The sequence below is a fragment of the Plasmodium vinckei genome, assembly GCF_900681995.1.
Source record: "Plasmodium vinckei vinckei genome assembly, chromosome: PVVCY_11".
Lineage (NCBI taxonomy): Eukaryota > Apicomplexa > Aconoidasida > Haemosporida > Plasmodiidae > Plasmodium > Plasmodium vinckei.
Genome location: NC_051303.1, coordinates 631,056 through 651,100, shown reverse-complemented (window position 1 = coordinate 651,100; position 20,045 = coordinate 631,056). Strand labels below are relative to the sequence as shown.

General features: G+C 22.3%; 8 protein-coding genes across 8 annotated transcripts; 3 read left to right on the top strand and 5 right to left on the bottom strand.

Annotated features, from left to right (window-relative positions):
- Positions 1 to 67: 67 nt before the first annotated feature.
- On the top strand, positions 68 to 1,700 carry PVVCY_1101860 (rhomboid protease ROM10, putative; the record flags this gene model as incomplete). The annotated part of the gene is made up of 8 exons (XM_008626187.2): positions 68 to 315; positions 499 to 607; positions 705 to 751; positions 862 to 949; positions 1,051 to 1,163; positions 1,273 to 1,322; positions 1,425 to 1,506; positions 1,610 to 1,700. 8 exons carry the CDS (start codon positions 68 to 70, stop codon positions 1,698 to 1,700), a joined length of 828 nt encoding a protein of 275 aa, XP_008624409.2.
- A 541-nt stretch (positions 1,701 to 2,241) lies between these two features.
- PVVCY_1101850 (malate dehydrogenase, putative) lies at positions 2,242 to 3,183 on the bottom strand (the record flags this gene model as incomplete). The annotated part of the gene is made up of 1 exon (XM_008626188.2): positions 2,242 to 3,183. One exon carries the CDS (start codon positions 3,181 to 3,183, stop codon positions 2,242 to 2,244), a length of 942 nt encoding a protein of 313 aa, XP_008624410.2.
- A 1,860-nt stretch (positions 3,184 to 5,043) lies between these two features.
- On the top strand, positions 5,044 to 7,153 carry PVVCY_1101840 (conserved Plasmodium protein, unknown function; the record flags this gene model as incomplete). The annotated part of the gene is made up of 5 exons (XM_008626189.2): positions 5,044 to 6,240; positions 6,363 to 6,431; positions 6,544 to 6,657; positions 6,800 to 6,879; positions 6,967 to 7,153. 5 exons carry the CDS (start codon positions 5,044 to 5,046, stop codon positions 7,151 to 7,153), a joined length of 1,647 nt encoding a protein of 548 aa, XP_008624411.2.
- Positions 7,154 to 7,505: 352 nt separating this feature from the next.
- Positions 7,506 to 8,046, bottom strand: PVVCY_1101830 (ribosomal protein L27a, putative; the record flags this gene model as incomplete). The annotated part of the gene is made up of 2 exons (XM_008626190.2): positions 7,506 to 7,787; positions 7,882 to 8,046. The coding sequence occupies 2 exons, from the start codon at positions 8,044 to 8,046 to the stop codon at positions 7,506 to 7,508; spliced, it is 447 nt and encodes a 148-aa protein (XP_008624412.1).
- Positions 8,047 to 10,458: 2,412 nt separating this feature from the next.
- On the top strand, positions 10,459 to 11,286 carry PVVCY_1101820 (conserved Plasmodium protein, unknown function; the record flags this gene model as incomplete). Its single annotated transcript, XM_008626191.2, has 2 exons — positions 10,459 to 10,462; positions 10,676 to 11,286. The coding sequence occupies 2 exons, from the start codon at positions 10,459 to 10,461 to the stop codon at positions 11,284 to 11,286; spliced, it is 615 nt and encodes a 204-aa protein (XP_008624413.1).
- Positions 11,287 to 11,794: 508 nt separating this feature from the next.
- PVVCY_1101810 (conserved Plasmodium protein, unknown function) lies at positions 11,795 to 13,825 on the bottom strand (the record flags this gene model as incomplete). The annotated part of the gene is made up of 1 exon (XM_008626192.2): positions 11,795 to 13,825. The coding sequence occupies one exon, from the start codon at positions 13,823 to 13,825 to the stop codon at positions 11,795 to 11,797; it is 2,031 nt and encodes a 676-aa protein (XP_008624414.2).
- Positions 13,826 to 14,594: 769 nt separating this feature from the next.
- Positions 14,595 to 16,835, bottom strand: PVVCY_1101800 (conserved Plasmodium protein, unknown function; the record flags this gene model as incomplete). The annotated part of the gene is made up of 1 exon (XM_008626193.2): positions 14,595 to 16,835. The coding sequence occupies one exon, from the start codon at positions 16,833 to 16,835 to the stop codon at positions 14,595 to 14,597; it is 2,241 nt and encodes a 746-aa protein (XP_008624415.2).
- Positions 16,836 to 19,005: 2,170 nt separating this feature from the next.
- Positions 19,006 to 19,416, bottom strand: PVVCY_1101790 (histone H3 variant, putative; the record flags this gene model as incomplete). Its single annotated transcript, XM_008626194.1, has 1 exon — positions 19,006 to 19,416. One exon carries the CDS (start codon positions 19,414 to 19,416, stop codon positions 19,006 to 19,008), a length of 411 nt encoding a protein of 136 aa, XP_008624416.1.
- Between the last annotated feature and the right edge of the window lie 629 nt (positions 19,417 to 20,045).

Genomic DNA, 20,045 nt, shown 5'->3' with positions numbered 1-20,045 from the left:
AATAATAATTGGGTTAGAATATTTACATTCTATAATTAAATAATTAAAAAAAAAAAAAAAAGAAAAGATGAGGTTTCTTATGAATTATCAGAATTTACCAAATGATGAGTCATTTGATGACTCGGACTTATTAGTTTTAAAATATGCAACATTATTTTATAAAACCTTTAAGAAGAAAATTCAATTTATTCAAATTTTATTCCCTTCTTATAAACATCATTATGTTGCCATAATCTTCTCTTTGTTCTTATACATTTTCTTCTTTGGATATGACATATATTTCTTTAATAAATACAACCCCTTATTTATTAGAGAGTAAGAAAATTGGCATATATGAAAAAAAAAAGAGAAAAAAAAAAGAGAAAAAAAAAGAGAAAAAAAAAGAGAAAAAAAAAGAGAAAAAAAAAAGAGAAAAAATACAGCTGTATAAATGTATCCCTGCACATAGACAGATATATACCTTTAAAAATTATGCAATTTTATTTTTTTCATTTTTAGAGAGGTAATAACACATATAGGAATAAACAGAGACATTATCACAAGTCAATTACATTTCCACAAATTCATAACAGCCACACTAATTCATCCTAATGTTTGGAGTTTGATAGTACAGCTTGAAAAAGGAAACATAAATACATGAACATATTTCTTATACTATTTATATTTACACTTTTTCATACTTTATTTTTTTTTTTTATTTTTAGATTAACACATATTACTTAATTAACCTTGGAATTGTTATCGAGAAAAAGTAATTACAAAATAGAGAGTCATATTTTTTTACTTTATTTTAAACGAAAGCGGCTAGCCCAACAAATGATGTCATAATAAACATAATTTTTTTTTTTTTTTTTTTTAAAGTTATGGAAGAATTAATACTATAGCACTCATGTTATTTAGCTCGATATGTGGAAACTTATTAATGTGTGCAACTGCATATTGCAATGAGGTATTATTCAAAAAAAAAAAATGAATAAGCATATTATATAGTTAAAAAGTGGTAATATTTTATTTTTTCATATAATCTAACTATTTTTGTTAATTCTTTAGTCCCAATTAGGAACAAGTACTATATTGTCAGGAATGATGGGGCTCTTCTTACAAGAAGTTGTATCAAACTTTAGAAGAATTAGTGGAAAAATCGAAATCATAGGGACTTATTTGTATGAGCAGAATAGAAAAACAACCAAAAGAAAATCCATATAACAAACCATCCTACAAAATTGTGAAATACTAAATTATATATTTTATATGTTATTTTTTTCTCCACAGATTTACCATCATATCAATGTATTTGACAATATCCATGTTCCCACATAATGGTAAACAAATCAAGAAAAAAAAATAAACATTTTATGAGTGATATATTTTCCTATATTCATCACTACATATTTTGCTTTCTTACTTTTCATTTACACTTATAGGAAATATTATGGGAAACCTTGGAGGAATATTTGGAGGTTATTGCTACCCTTATATTTTTAATGTGTCTAGAATGGACAACAGGTAACCACTAAAAAGACAATCAAACATATGCATATTCATATTAAAAAAAAATAGTTCACACACATATATCATGATTATGACAATTTTTTTTTAATTTTTTTAGACCAGGAAATACTGAAAGATTAGTCTATACCGCATTAATGGGATTATTTTGGATTTCTTTAATACTTAACCTAATATTTATTAAATGCTAAATAATGTTTTATTTTGCATTTTCTCTATTTTTTTATTTTTTTTTTCATTCTTAATTCATTAGAATTTATTATAAGTTACGAAATGTTGTGTTAAGTAATTGTTAGTTAACTTTTTTTGAATTATTAAAACTTTATATTTTGTTAACTTATTAAATTTAAAAAAAAAAAAAAAAAAATTAATATAGCTAGCTGGTGTTTTTTTTTTTCATTAATATGTTTTAAGAGTAAACGAAAAAATTTACTAAGAAATAAAGAAACATAAAATTTACATTTCCATAAGTGTAAAAATATTATGGAGATTTTTACTATTATTAGTAAAATATTAAATGCAAATTTTCATACTCTTCAATCTTGAGTAAAACACATTATATATCCCTATTAATTATGAGACGAAAAAAAACGTCGTTATAGCATAAAAATAATCCATGTACACATATAATAGTGATAAATGGAAATACTAATAACTTATCATATTTATAGTTTGTGTGTGGATAAATTTGATTATCCATTTTAAGAAGGGGGGAGAAAAAAGGTTACAAATTTAGCTGACTGCACTCAAGGCTTTTTTTGTATTTTCTCGAATGTTGTTTATCGATTTTTGATAAAAAGCTTGTTCTTCCTCTGTTAATATAAATTCAATTGGGTGAGCCCCAGATTTATTAATAATTGCTGTTGATCCAGCAAATAAATCTTTACAATCATATAACCCATTTAAATAAACTGCACACGTAAATAATTGACTTTGATCTTGTAAATATGATTTTACCATTTTAAGTATTGAAGCAGCAGGAGCAAATGCCGCTGAAGATTTAGCTAGCTTAATAATTTCACTACCCATATTCCTTGTCTTTTCTATTATATCATTTATATCCTTTTCTGATATATTATGATTTTTAATATATTCTAATAAAGGGATACCTGATATTGAACAATATCTTGGTAATGGCATCATAAGATCACCATGACCTCCTAAAATAATAGCATTAATATTTTCTGGTGAAACATTTAATTTTTCACTCAACAAAGATCTAAATCTTGACGTATCTAATATACCTGCCATACCACATATTTTTTCATAAGGTAAATTACTATACTTATGAAAAATATTAACCATAACATCAAGAGGGTTTGTAACACATATAACAAAAGCATTTGGTGCATGTTGTTTTACTGATTCAGCAACACTTTTTATTATTTTTCCATTTATACCGATTAAATCTTCTCTGGACATTCCTTCCTTTCTTTGAACACCAGCAGTTATAATAATTACATCAGACCCTTTTATATCTTCAACATTATTTGTTCCTATTATTTTTCGGTTTACACCTATAATTGTACTATAATGCTTTAAATCGAGACATTTTCCTTGAGGTATCCCATTTACTACATCATATAAAACTATGTCTCCGATATTTTCAGATAAACAAAGTTGCCCTACTATAGCCCCTATTTGGCCACTTCCTATTAATGATATTTTTGTCATTATTCAAAAAATAAATATAAAATACAAATCAAAAAAATAATATGTGCTTAATTTAATGAGGAAAAAATATAATACACAATAAATGCCTAAATGGATTGTATATGGAATATATTTAAAAAAATATAAAGGTGTAAAAAAATATTTTAAACTTTTGTATATTGAAAAATGTATAAAATTAACATTCAACTTTGAAGATATAAAAATAAAGCTTAAATATTATATTTATTTTTTCCTGTAATATATGCACTAGGTGTTGGATTAAATAAGGGTGTAAATTCATTCATGACAAATACATGCATTTTATTTTTATACTATATTTTCGTATTCCTTCATTATTAATAAAAATATATATCTTAACGATATAAAAAGTAATTACACGTTAATATCCGTGTAAATACCTGTTTTTTTTTACATTAAATTGCTAGAAAATGTGTCGTGTACTCGAGTATTTATTCCCCTTATTCAAAAACAGTTTTAAGTAAAAACATATGCAGTTTTAAAATCAAATAAATACATAAAAAATTAGTAAAATAATTATTTAGGCTTATTTTTTTTTAAAGCTTTTTACCATTTTAATATTATTAAAAATATAATTGGCTAATACCAACATGCCAAAGGTTGAATAAGTATGTGCCCATTTTCAATACCTTACCATGTACACATATATTCTCTATATTACCCATGCATACATATGACTATGATTAAAAAGAACAATTATAAACACTTTATTTATTTATAACTTTTTTTAATACTATTACAACAATTAAAATATTATTAACATAAAATATTAAACATAAAAATTATTAACTGTTCATAATTTTTTTAAACAGAAAATTTATATAGGACATATGTGTGTGTGTATTTTCAAAAGGAAAACATAAAATTGTGTAGAAACTTTTATTTTATAAGATATTTTTTAATAAGTTGAGAATATATAAAATGTTTTTTCCCTCTCTGTTGTCCCATTTGGTAATAGTATATCACATTTTTAAAGTAGCTAGCTTAGGGAAAATAAAAATATATTTAAATGGAAAATGATATAAAATGTTCGCTACATTTGTTCAGTCATTTTAATAGACATATACATGAAATGGTTGTAATTATACAATTCCAAATATTGTATAATTTTATATATGTTCCTTTTCTCCAAAATTGTACTTTTTTTTATTTATTTTTCATTTGCAAAATGTTAGGCTTAAGAATTGTAATTCCTATAAAAATTATAAATACAGATTAAAAGAAATATATTTTCTTTATTCCGTACTTTCTCTTATTTCATATTTTCTCTATTTCATATTTTCTCTTATCTCATAAAATATTCTTAATTTTATTTTTGTTTAACCATTTGGTCTTTTATTTTTTTTTTTTTTATGTACAGCCATTTGAAAAAAAAAAAAAAAAAAAAAAAATGTAGCTGAACTGTTCTATGATTACAGTGGTATACAATATACCCAACTTTTTGAATACAAAATAAAAAGGTATAATCTCTCTTTTTTTAATTTATATATTTTTCATTTTACTAAATAAGTGAAGCATGATATTGCCAAACTTGCAATTTATATGTATAAATAAATACATGCATATTTTTCTCTTTTTATTTGTCATATTTATAAAGCTGTACCATCAATTTACAAATAAACAAGCCATGTGATACATTTTAAGATTTTTTTTTTTTTAAAATAATTTTTTATCTTTATCCAGAAAAATAGAAAATATAGCAAGTGTAAAAAAAGTAAGACAACACATATTTGTTACAAAAACAGAACAAATTCAACAGACATAAATATGCTACTACATAAAATTTTTTAATAAATATCCATGTTTATACTATTTTTTTTTAACACTTTTTATAGATTAAAGATGGATGAGTATATATTATTAATATTTTTCATAGGATGTTTAACAATATCAGCTGTGACAGGATTTAAATTATTAATAGTGTGTGGAGACAAAAATAATAGTAAAAATTTTGTATATAAAATTATAAACTTTATTATTATTATTGGATATATGATATGTTGGATATTAGTATTATTATTTCCAATTGATATTTATTTTAATTTATCTACTAGGGTTAAGAAATATTTAAATATATTTACCTTATACAGAATATTATATTTGATATGCTTATCATATATTTTTATATTAACACCTATATTAACTATAATATATTTAGAGGTTGAGAAAATTAAAATATCTGAACAGAATGATATAATTAATATTGAAAATGACGAACTATTTAAAAAAAAAATGACAACAAATTCAAAACCTATAATAAAAAAATGGTGTAAAATATTTTTTAAAAAAATTGTACCAATTACTTTTTTTTTTATTTGTCTAGCTATTTTTTTATTTTTCTTAACATATTTACTAGTTAAAAAGGTTGGAATAAAATTAAATGCAAATGATTGTAAACTGTGGTACCTATATATATTAGACACAAATAAAAAGGACTTTTTAAAATATAACATAAAAAAAATAGAAGAATGTCAAAACATACCACCAGATATTAATATTAAAATGGATGTAAATTTAAATTTTATTGATCATATAATTATAACTACATTTTTATTTGGCTTTGTTCTTTTCTCTTTTTATGTTGGAATTGGAATGTTTACATTCCCTTTTAATTTAATATACTCATGTATAAATAAAAAAAGAAAAATAAAAGACACCCAACTAAGAAAAGAATTAACAATAATAAATATAAAAGCCAAAAAATTAATACAAGTTACAGAAATGCTTGAAAATAATAAAATACAAATAAAAAAAATGAATATTTATAAATCTTTTTACTATAATATAAAATATATAAGACAGAAAAAAATACTTAATTATATTGTACACAAACTTGAAAAAGATTATCAAAATTTATTAAATTCACATAATAATCCTATAAATAAAATATATGCTTTTGCATATCTTTTTTTTGGTCTTATCTTTATATTATTAACCATATCTATAATTATACATTTAATTTTTTATAATATTTTTAATTACATAATTAAATATAACTCTCCTTTGTCTATATATGTTTTTTGGGACTCCTTGCTCCAGGTGATTCAAACTGTTTATTTCGTAACGAGTTTTTGTATATTTTGTTCTTAGTTCTATATATTTTATAATTCCACATTATATTTTATACATATGAATGTATATTTTTTTATTCCATGTTGCAGTACCTAGTTATCAATGATTATGTTGTTTGCTCGATAAGTCTATACACATTACTTATGTCATACTTACTTGTATGCGCCATTTCCGGATATATACATTTTAGCACAAAGGTTTGCAAAATAAACTGAAATGCATGCTTGATCATTGCCACCTGCTTACATTTTATCACTTCATTTTTTGCAGCTTAAGCTTGGGTTCGCTTTCATGCTTGAAAAAGAACATGCATACATAAACTCCTTACTTTTCCATGTATGTCTTTTTATGGTGCTTTCAAGTGGGGCACTCGTATTTTCAGCAGTAAGAAAAATAAATAAAAAAACATCTAAAAAATAGTACCATTTGCATTATCGTTATTGCTCGTTTTAAATCACTACCTATGCATCCATATGAAACTGCTTATTATTATTTATGTTACATCCATATCCCTTCCCCATTTCAGAAGCTGTTTTGTGGGTATTTTACTCATACCTACGCGCTAATATTGTTTGATTTGTATTTAAAAAATTTTGGATTTATCGGGTAAGAAAAAAATATTCATGACATGCAATATGAAATTGCATACCTTTGATGTTTTACTAAAAAAATAAAATGATAATTTTTTTACAGTGAATTATACAAACGGGAAACCCTGACATACTTGACCTTAACAATGAACTTATTAACCGTTGCTTTATATTTGATACCAAAAAAATGGAATTTTTTAACAACTTCAAATTTTTTTAAACCATGGGATTTGAATCAAATACAATATGAAGAAGAAGATTTAGAAAATAACCATATTCGACAATCATAAAATGATAATAGCTAAGTTAGAAATAACTAGCTATGTACAATAGTACGTATATATAATGTAACTTGATTTTTCTTTTTTAAAATATTAAAACTTGTTCTCTTTAATGTATATGTACATACTTGTTGTATATATATATATATATTAAAAAAAGAACAGAGCTGGATTATAAAGTTTTTGTATAGGTAAAAATAGCATATATAAATACACACTTGTATATTTTTTTTTTAAATATAAAACTGAATAAAACAAATTAAATCAGCATTGCTATTTTTTTCATAAAAAAGGAGTTCTATTTAAATTCTATTATTTCATAAAGTTATATAATGTTCTCTATGTATATGTAAAAAAGTTTTTATGCTACTAATATGCATTGACCTCCTACAGCTTTTATTTTTTTTTCAGCAATGGAAGAAAAATATCTAGCTTTTACAACAATTGGTTGATCTGATTTTAAATTTCCATTTCCTAAAACTTTGAAATATCCAATTCTTGTTACATCAATAACTGGGGCTATTTTGGGGTTTGCAGCAAATTCTTTTTTTTTTTCTTCAGGTAATAAACCCCATAATTGGTCAACATTTATGGTACGGCAAAATTTTCGATTTTTTAACAAGTTCAAATGTCTCATACCGACCTAAAAGGATAAGAAATAATTCATCATGTAGTAGGCATATACAACTTTTTAAATTGGCAAGCCCTTTTCAATTTATAAATATTTTTTTAATTACCTTGCCAAAATAACCGGGATGGTATTTGTCAAAATTAATTCTCATGTGATGTAAACCACCAGCTTTTCCTCTTCCACCAGGATGTTTTCTGTGCTTTCCTATACGACCATGACCAGCTGATACATGACCTCTCTTTTTTCTGTTTTTCTTAAATCTTGTTGCCATTTTGTTTATTTATTTTTTTATATAATTTCTAAAAATTGTATAAAAATGTAAAATAAATATAACTTAAAGTTTTAACAAAAGTTTATGCATAAATAGTATATATATATATATATATATATATATATATATATATATATATATATATAATGCTTGAAAAATTAGGGAAACAATTATTTCATGTTTTATTTTGATTTCCCCATTATTTATCATACATTTATTATTAGGTTTGTTTTTCTCGTATTTTTAATATATATAAACTATTTATTTTCTATATTTTTTTAATTTAAAAAAAATGTATTTTTACCTTTTTATGGAATTGTTAATTTTTTTTGGAATATAATACAAATTTTATGTAATTATATTTTTGTAAATAACTATATATTTTTTTGTTATTTTATTTTTTATATTTTTTTTAATTTTTTCCATATAAATAAATATGCACAAATTTTATATTTCCCCATATTTTATATTATATTATATTATGGCAATATCTATATATATAATACATTTTATTGCCTATACCTCACAAGGTTGGCAATAACTACTTTATATAAAATGTTTATATCACCATAAGAATATATAATATAACTGCTTACTGCTTACTATTTATATATTATTATATATAATATAGTGCTCTTAGCAATACCGTACTATATATATAATTATATACATAATTACATATTATTCATGCTTGTGCTTAATATAAAGTGGGTGCTATAGGGGGTAGAGGCATTATAGTATATCAGCCCTTACCCCATTTTATTTCAAATTATAACTAACCAAACTCATGAGAAAAAACAAGCATATTTTTTATTTAGTTAATAATGAGAAGTAGTAGTGAAAATTTTTTTTTTCATTTCCTATACAAAATTATGCTCACTAATAATTATTGTATTTTTCCAAAAAAAAATATAAAACTATCATATTTTTATGCAGTTTTTATACAATTTTTCAAACTTCTTTATTTTTTTTAATTTATAAAAAATTTATACAGTTTAAATATTAAGATTATTTTATTATACAAAACTGTAAAAAGGAAACATTTTCAGGGGAAATTTTATGCCTATATATAAATAGTAGCTTGTTCTACATACAAAGGCACAAAATATATACATACAAAGGCATAAAATATATACATACAGTCTCCTCCCCCTGTTTTTAACTAACTTACAAATGTTACTTATGAGCTTATTATTAAAATAATTGAAAAATGAAAAACGGAAAAAATTAAGTGTACCTTTTCTATATACACTTAAAAAGTTTAAAACAACATCTTTTTCATTCTTTTTAATTCCTATTTAAATCGTAAGTATGAGAAATATCACACAACGTAAAACTATATGTGCTGCTTAAACTGTTCCTTTGCAAATATAAAACTGTGTGCTACTAAAATTTTCTACGTCATATAGTAATATTTATTTACTTTCAGCAAAAGTAGGTACAATTACAACATAAAAAATGTATATTTAAAAAAATTATAGGATAGGTTTTATGAAATATTTAAAGTATCAACTAAAATTGGCTACCCACACATGTATAAAACAATGAAGTTCCTGTATGGCTATAATTAAAATAATTGTTTTATTTGGGGTTTTCTATTTTATTTTTTAATTTAACTATATTATTTTGTTTACTCTCCATTTATACAATCCCTCACTAAATTAAAGTATTTTAAAAAAAATAAAATATAGAGATTCGAAAAATGTGCATATATATATACTTTATTTATTTTCCTAAAACATAATTTAATTATAACCCGTATTTTTTTTGAATATATAATATGTATGTATATAAGTTCCAAAAAAAAAGAAAAAAAAATTATATTTATTTTTTAAAATTATTAATTTATATAAAGGTTAGAAATTAAAAGTCTTCCTCTTCTATTGCAAATAGTTTTCAAGGGGGCACATAAAAAAGTATAGTATGCATATTTATATGTACAGTATAAATATAAAACTTATATATATATACGTATATGGAAAATATAAAAAAAAATAGAAAGAGAGGAGGTATAGAGAGTAAATATCCCAAAGAACAAAATAACAATTTTGTAGAAAATTAAATGATAAAAAAAAAAATATTATTTATATTATATGATAATAAAAAATTGATATAATTAATTATACGTTATACGTTACATTTTTGTTTCCGCATATTATTACATTATTGTAGAGGAAAAAAAACAATCAAACATATAAACATGTTACATATATATATATATAATTAAAAATTATATATATTAATTTTTTTAAAATATAACTTATGTATTAATACTGGCATATATTATAATTTGGTAAATTTGTATTTTACTATTTTTCCCTAGTTATCACTTTTACTTAGGGAATAAAGATCGCCGTTATAGTGATAAAATAATTATTTTGTTTGACTATATTTTTCTTATTATAAAATAAAATGGGTAAGTTTACAAATTTGTAGAAATATTTTTAGCTAGCTTTAGTCACACATTTATAAAAAAAAAAAAAAAAAAAAGTTGTACATAATTTTATGTTTACATATTTTCCATTACAGCCATTTTAGTCTCCATACTAAATTATAGCTCGATATTTCGAGCTAAAAAATATTAACAACATGCACATGTGCATATTTTTTTGTTTTTTTTTATGAACAGCTGCAGTAAATGACGTAGTTGACGATTGGTCTGAATGGCTAAATGACGATGAGGACGAAAAGAGAGAAGACTTCAATTCATCAACTAGGAATGCAAATGATGAAATACAAAAAAAAATATTAGAAAGTAATATGGACGATATAGCCGATTTTTTAGATATTAGTGATAATCCAAATAAAAATAAAAAAACAACTAAAGATACTGAAAATAAAAATTCGAATAAAAATAAAGCACAAGAAAAAATTGTAACACTTGAAAGTACACCATTAAATTCAATAAAAGATTGTGAACATTTAGGAGAAATATTAGCATTCCGAATTAAAAAAAGTAACGCAAAAAGTGTTGCTATTGAAAGGTTTATATCAATTATTTTACAAGCTAGTGAAGAAAAATTAGGAAATAAAGAACTAATAAGTCTAAATAGAAAAATTCAAGATATGATTGATAAAAGAGAAAAAAAACAAAGAGAAGCCCTTGTAAATAAAAAAAAACCAAATGAAGTTAAAAATTCAATTAAAAATTATAAAGATGAAGTTGATATGATATATGGCGATCTTTCTTATGATGAAGACGATTATGATGATGCTGATGATTATCTTGAAGACTTTTAAATAATATTAATCTTTATCTGTTTAAGATGGTACATATTTTTTTTGTTCCATCATTTTCAACTCTTCTATTATTTGAGCATTCAATTGTTGACATAAGAAAGATGATAAGCACGTTTGATTTATTTTCATCTTTCTTTCGTTTTGTTTATTCTTAAAAAATAGAATTTTATCATTTTCTATGCACAGTGGTCCTATACACTGGATAATTCCTTTTATTTATTTTTTTTCTAATTTTAACTTTTTTTACCATTTTTAACACATTATTTAATAAAAACATTAATTAATGATTTATCATTTGGATATATTGTAACGTCTTTATGAAAAAAAAAAATAAAGTTATATTCTCTACTTTCTCTTACATGAGAATTAGAGCAAATAACGAATAAAAAAAATAGTGAATAAAAAAAATAATGAATAAAAAAAAATAGTGAATAAAAAAAAATAAATGTACATATGAAACAATATAAATTAGTTTGTACAACAACACACACAAAAGTTATGAACATGGTCATGTCATATGTTGTACATTCTCATCTTTGTCCATCAATTTTTGGATGAGTAACTTTTCTTTTTCGTGGTGAGATAAATTTTTCCATTCTAATAAATTAATTGGAATATATTTTATATGCAAATCTAACAAGTGTTCTTTTTTCATATTTGTATATATATCTATTTGATCAAAATAATCGATATTTTCATTTGTACATAAATTAATAACATATTTCTCATATATTTTGTTGTTATCTTTTTTGTCTTTTTCTATATGTAAATATAAATGACTATAATAATAATTATTTATATATATGTTTTTTTTTATAGTATTAACTTTAAATATTTTATCATTAATTTTATCATTTATTATTTTATTTATTATTTCAATTTCTTCCTGTACATGTTCATATTTTTTTTCATTAAAATCATCATCATCATCAATCGCTATTTCTTTTATTTCCATATTTCCATTTACATTTTGTTCAATTTTTTGAAGAACACCTTTATTCTGTAATTCTGTTAAAATTATATTTTTTATTTCACTTTTATTATCATTGTAAGTTTGTTCATGTTTTTCATGTCTATCTCCATTTTCTTTATCATTTTGTACATGAGAAATATTTTTTTCATTTATATTGTCATTTAATTTTTGGGTTTGTTTTTGTAATTCGAAAATATTAATGTGTGATATATTATTCTCTTTTTTTTTATAGTCTATGTTCCCCCCTTTTAAAGAAAAATATATTTGAACTAGCTTTGCTTTATCATTACTGTCACCATCTTTTAGAAAGTCAAAATTATGAGCATTAAATAAATAATCCAACATGCACACATATTGCTCATAATTTGACATGTACAATTTTAAGTAAGTAAATAAATATATTAACAATAACAGATCTTTTTGATCTAATGCATAAAAATTATTTATAAATTTATTCTCTATTATTGATAATAAACATAAAGGAAAATTATAATCTTTTCTTTCTTTCAATGTCGATATAGTAAGTAATAAAGTTAAAGAGCTTGATAAAGATACACCTTCTACTACATTATATAAAAATGAATTTAATTTTTCATAAAAATAATAATTGTTAAATCCTAAGGATGAATATGAAAAATAAATATTAATTATTTTTTTTGCTACATTAATTCTATCATCAACAGTTTCGTCTATTTTACTGTCATTTAAAAGAGAAATTATTTCATTACACACTTCATGTAATAATATTTCATTCTTTATATTCATATTATACATTGCTGAACATAACAACATGTAACAGTCTAAACTTATTTTACGAGCATTGTTTTGTTCATTATTATTATTATTATTACTCAATCCTTGTCTCATTATCACATTAATATATTCGGTTACAAACTGTAGAAAATCCTGACGTGATGCCACATTTTTTAAATTTTTAAAACTTGAAAAAATAAAAATAAACTGAAAAAACTTATTAATATCGTCTTTAAAAAAATTGCTTAAATACGACTCTTCATTTAGCTTTACTAATACTTCTTCGAGCAAAACTTGTGGAATAAATTGTATTTTTGAAAAGCATAATATAAATAAAAACATTTCATTATAATTGAAAATTGGAATTTTTAATTTAATATAAGACAAAAGATTTTTAAATGTTGGGTTGTTCCATACATTTATTCGAAATTCATTATTTTCTTCTTTTATTAAGATTAATATTTTATTTAATATGTTTAATATTTTAAACACGTCTATTTCATGCTCTTTTTTTAGGGATAATTTATTTTCATTTTTTTCTTCTTTATTTTTTATATACACATTAAAATTATTGCTGTTCAGAATTTTATCAACCTCACTTAAAATATTATTCACGTTTTTTTCTGTATTTATTTCATGATAATAATTTTTTTTATACCCTAATATGGAATAATAACTACTCTTTATATTTTCATTTTTATTGTAGCTAGAGGTATGTATTATAGTTCTTTCACAATATTTACACAGTTTTATTCTTTCCTTATTGTTATAATATCCCTTTGTCAGATTATTTAGGTATCTTATTTTCCACATTGTGCTATTTTCATCGTTTTTGGAAAGCTACTTGATTGTCAGGGGGCTCATTTTTACATGACTTTGTCAGAAAAAAATGAATTGCAACACTGAAAAAATGGCTAGCTAAAAAAAAACATTTAAGGATTATTTAATTAATGACATGTTGAAGATATTTATCAGTATAAAAAGAGAAACAAACAATCTTGTGGATGTATGTGCATATTCGGTGTTGGTTGAGAAGGACCACAAATTTAAAGTCTTAAACTTTTTTAATAAAAAAATAAAATAACGAGAATATATTGAAAAGGGGGAATACCAAAATTGTAAGAAAGCGGAAAAGAATAAAATTACACTTTCTATTAGTTTTTTTTTTGGCCCTATAATATTTTATATGATGGTTTTTCACAACGCCATAATTTATATACTATATCTACATTTATTTTTTTTATAATTATCGAAATTATATTTTAAAAAAGTTGGATAAAAATAGGAATTTAATGTGCATATACTGAAGAAAGACGTATAAATTGTCATAATATAAATATAAAAAATTAGTAAAATATTGGCTAGTAAAAATTAAACAATAAAATTAGGTATGTAAACAAAAATAAATAAAACTATTAAATATGTAAACAAAAACACATTACTGAAAAACTATAATAAACGAGCAAACTTAAAAAAGTAAAAAAAAACAAACAAACAAATGTAAGGGAATATATGCATTTGTATATATTATAGGAATATTTATAATTTTTCCTCAAAGGATTGATTTATATATCAAAGGTTTTTAGACGACTACATCATCCATTACATTGTTATTTATAATGTTTATAAATTTACAAAAAAATAAATTTGAAAAAATTATTAAAATAATTGAAGCACGGATCAAATAGATTGATCGCCCATCAATACAAATGTCTGAACTTCCATCAACTTGCACACATAATGGTATATTATATTCTCTGGTTATAGAAAACATTGTTGATATTAATGTGATAAGAGCAAAATTAACTAAAACAAATGAAATATATTTAAGTATTTGTATATTATTTATAGATTTATATTTGATAATAATAAATAATAATATTGATATAGATATAAATAAGAATACTAATATAACATATAATAATATTTTATGAAATATTCCTGCTTTTTTTAATCGTCTTAAAAATTTACATTCTAAATTATATATAGTAGATCCAAAAATATATTTACGTGATAAAATAATTTTCTCATCTGTTAGCAATCCAACATCTCCGATATTTAATAAAGCTTGTAATAAAAAAGAATCATCTAGTTTATTTTGAGAATTAAATATTTCTTTTTCATTATTTTTTAATTGGTTTTTAGATGCTAAATCTATTAAAAAATTTTCTAATTCTGGTTTTTCAATATTTTTACAATATGGGTGTTCTAATAATGAATCCATTTTTTGATCTTTATCAATTGAATATATTACATCTCCATTACTGTTAATAATTTTTTGTATTCTTTTAATAGTTGTACTTCCAATATTTATGTTTACAACTTTTTTCATGTTATCTGATTTTAATTTAATTTCATGTCTTTTCCATGAATCATAATATAAAGAGGATATTATAAATCCAAAACATAATATATAAAATATAAAACATAATAAATTATTATAATTATAACAAAAAAAATGAAGTTCTTTTGATATTTGTGATTTTTTTTTTAAGAGGGTACTTGTTTTTTTTCTTAGATATGTATTATTAGAAACAAATGATTTGATTTTATCAAAGCTGTATATTTTTTTTATAGATGCTGAAGCACTTGATATAGTTGTCAAAACTCGAAATTTATTTTCTTCTCCATTAGTAAAATTATCTTCCATACTATTATTATTATAAGCTTCATTATTTTGTTTATTATTTTTTACAAAATCTTCTTGTCTATTATTCAAATTTATTATTCCAATTCTTTCTTCCTTTACATCTAAAATTAAATTATCACTTGTCTGTATACAATATCTAATATTACCTGAATCTTCATCCTTTTCATTATTTCCATTATTTTGTAATGCTGTAAAATTATATTTAGAATCAAAACTTCTTAACCCAATACTACTATCTATTGATACATTTGTTTCCTTTTTAGGATTCTCAATCTCGTTTTCATTTAAATTATTACCATTACTTTTGTTGTTTTCACCATGTTCGCTAGTAAATAAATTGTTTTCTTTATAATATCCCATTTGATTATTACAATTTTTATCTTCTTCAATATTTTCTCGTGTGTTTAAAGCGGGTTTTTTTTTAAACAAGTTTAAAAAGCTGTTCTTACGTTTAGATATTTTTTTATTTATCACATTAATAATATTATATTCATTTTTTTTGTCATTCATATTGTTTGAAAATCCAATTTGTTCTTCACATTTTTCTAACCCTGTACTACTACACACACTTTCTTCTGCTATTCCATAATTATTATCTACACCATTTTCAAACACTGTTTCTATTTTTACATCTGTATGTTTGCTATTTTCATTACAGGGTTTCATTTCTACCCAGTTCTCTTCAACCTCCTCATCACTTTCTTCTTCATTTTGTGAACAATCCTCTTCTGAGACTTCTTGATCCATTATATTATCACTTTGTCCAGATTTATTTGATATTATTGTATTTTCTTCATTATCATTATCATTATCATTGTCATTGTCATTGTCATTGTCAGAACTTTCGACAGGTTCGCCAGGTTCACTAGATTTATTCGAGTTAGGGGACTGAATAGATTCCCCTTCTTCTACATTTTCTAAATACTCATCATCTTTTTCAGATTCATCTATTTCATTTACAATTTTTTCCATTTTTTTTATTTCTTCAGTTTGACTATCTAAATGTTCAGAAACTTCTACAGTAGTCATATTTAATTCTTCATTTTCTTTTACCTGATTACTGTTGAAATATTCATAATTTTCTTCCTCTATATTTATTTTTCCAATACCCAAGTTCTGTCCATTTTCTAATTCCGTTCCATCCTCAACACGCTCATCACTTTGCTTTGTCATATTATCACTACCGAATTAGACAACACAAAATAAAAAATGTAGAAAATGCAGAAAAAATTATGTATAAAAAAGTTGTGTATAAAAAAATTATGTACAACAAAATTGTGTACAAAATATTATTCTTCCTATTTAGAATAAATCAGTTGTAATTTCAAAAAAAAAATTTACCATATTCCATAATTATAATACCTACAATAATATGGAAAATGTAGAAAAAATAAAAGTCGACAAATTATATGGAAAATTTTATTTATTACAAATTTTGCATTATTTAACACCCACCTATTTTACTAAAAAAAATTAAACAAAAAAAAATTTAATTGTAGAATTATGCACATACTATTTATATGAAGACGTACTATTTTACACATTTTGTCTAATATTATGTATGTATATTATTTGTATTATTTTTTTTTTAATTCTATTTTTTTATAAAATTTATAAATATTGTTAATATCCTATATTTTAAATTAATAACCCATACAAAATGGTATGAAAAAATATATATAAGTATGGTGCACACATTTTACATTATATATATTTTTATACCATTTTGCTAAACTTTTACTTTTTATATAAGTTACAAATTTTAATCATTTTCAATGTTTATATATTTTAGTACATATACAAATTGAACTATAGAAATACTGATATACATGCGTCCCATACTTTTCTTTTTTTCCCTCGAGACGCTAGACCACTATCCTTTGACTATTACTTAACATAAAATGTTTTTTTAAACATTTTATGTATATAACCAAATAATTTAAGACAATAGAATTTTTTAACTCGAGCACCTTCATTTCACCACCATATTGCATTAATATATACATAACATAAAAAATAAAAAAAAAACAAAAAAAATTATTACCATATAATACTGTTTTATATTTATTGAAGAGAATACCCATGCGTTTTACATTATGTATGGATATATTTTTTCTTTTTTATCACAACTTCTTAAGTAGCTGTAATAGTATACCCCACGATTTATCCTATGCATGCCTTTAAAAAGGATTAAAATTTATTGTATACTATTTTGTATAGTCAAATTGTATGCATAGCCAAATGGTAGGCAATTTTACATAATGCCTTAACAAAAAAAAAAAAAAAAAATGATAAAAACATATGGCTAGCTAAATATGATCATTATTATTGTTAAATAGTATACCTTTTTCAGATTATTGAAATAAGATGATAATTTGTTTTTAAAAAGTCAATGGCTATTTTGTATACTACATTTTATAAGAACGCTGTCGTAGGTTTCTTTAGTTTAATATATATTTTTTTATAATGCATGTATATATATAAAAACAATCACATAAAACACACTATCTTAAAAAAAAAAAAAACTTCAAAAAGTAATAGCTTCTAGTGAAGCCTAAAAAAAAGATATATACATATATTTTACATACATATGCATATTAAATTAAGTATAGAAAATACTTAAGAAAAAAAAAAGAGAACATAAAAAATGCTTATACTGCTATATTTTACTAATTATTTTAATTTTTTGCATATTATATAAAAGTATGAAAAAAAAAAAAATAATAAATAAAATAAGCAATTTTTTATGCACAATACGCATAATAAATATATAGTAAGATATAAACATTATTATAATAAAATTAATCCACGCTACATTTTATATATACATATATATAAAACATTACATTGAGACTTTATATTTTTTTAAATATATATAATAATAATGCACTACATATATTATCTTTCTTTCTATCACCATAAATATATAGCGCTCTATAAGTGTTCCTATAAAATGAAATTCTGTATGGTTGGAAACACGATCATATATATTACATATAGATATATATATAATGTAAGTTCTCTAAAGTATATAAAATTACAACCGCATAATAAGATTGTACTTATACGATTAAAAAAAACATAAAAAAATTCGTAATTTAAACCCTTGTATGTATATATATATAAATATATATACATTGCAATGTTACATCTATTCATAACAGGTTTGCTGTTTCAGCATTTAATACTACTTCTTTTTTATGGCTATTTATTAGTATGAATACATTATGCGTCCATTTTCGCATGATTTAAAGTAATATATCATTTTTTTATTTATTTATTTTTGTTATTAATATTACATATTATGCAAACAGTATATAAATTAAAATACTTTTTACATAATTTAAGATCTTTCTCCACGGATACGTCTGGCTAATTGGATATCTTTTGGCATAATTGTAACTCTTTTTGCGTGAATTGCGCATAAGTTTGTATCTTCAAAAAGTCCTACTAAGTATGCTTCAGCGGCTTCTTGTAAAGCTAAAACTGCTTGAGATTGAAATCTTAAGTCAGTTTTGTACTCTTGGGCAATTTCTCTTACTAATCTTTGGAATGGTAATTTTCTTATTAACAAGTCAGTAGATTTTTGGAATTTTCTAATTTCTCTTAAAGCAACAGTACCTGGTCGATATCTATGGGGTTTTTTAATACCAGTGGATACTGGGGCAGATTTTCTTGCTGCTTTGGATGCCAATTGTTTTCTTGGGGCTTTTCCTCCTGTGGATTTTCTTGCTGTTTGTTTAGTCCTTGCCATTTTTTATTAATAAAATTTCAAAAATAAATATATAAAAAAAAATGATTATTGTAAAAAAAATATTATATTATAAAAATATAAAATGTTTGATTTTGCGTGGTTCAAAATTTTTTTAATTTGGAAAAATATTATTTATTTGTCGAAAAAATATTTTTTTTTAAAGGTATTATTATAAATAAAAAAAAATAATTAAATAAATAAAACAATACATATATTATTTTCGTGTATATTTATTATAATAATAATAATATTACAGGTGACAATTTTTTTTTAACAAAAAAAAAAACGTTTATATATGTACATATATATGTAATAAAAAAATAAATAAAAAAATAAAAGTATATACATAATAGTAAATTTAAAAAGACGTTTATTATTTTTTTTTTATCATTTATTAAAGTGCATGTAATTATATTGGATTTTTTTTTCGTTCACTTATAAAACCCGTACAAATGTAGGTTTATACTAGTAAATGTGTTTTCGTATTATACAATATATGCAATTAATTTTTCCTCCACCCCGCTTGTAAAAACAATATGACCATGGAATAATAAATATTTTTTTATTCTGACTTGTTCATATTGCATATATAATTGTACATATACATTATATATTTATATATTATTATT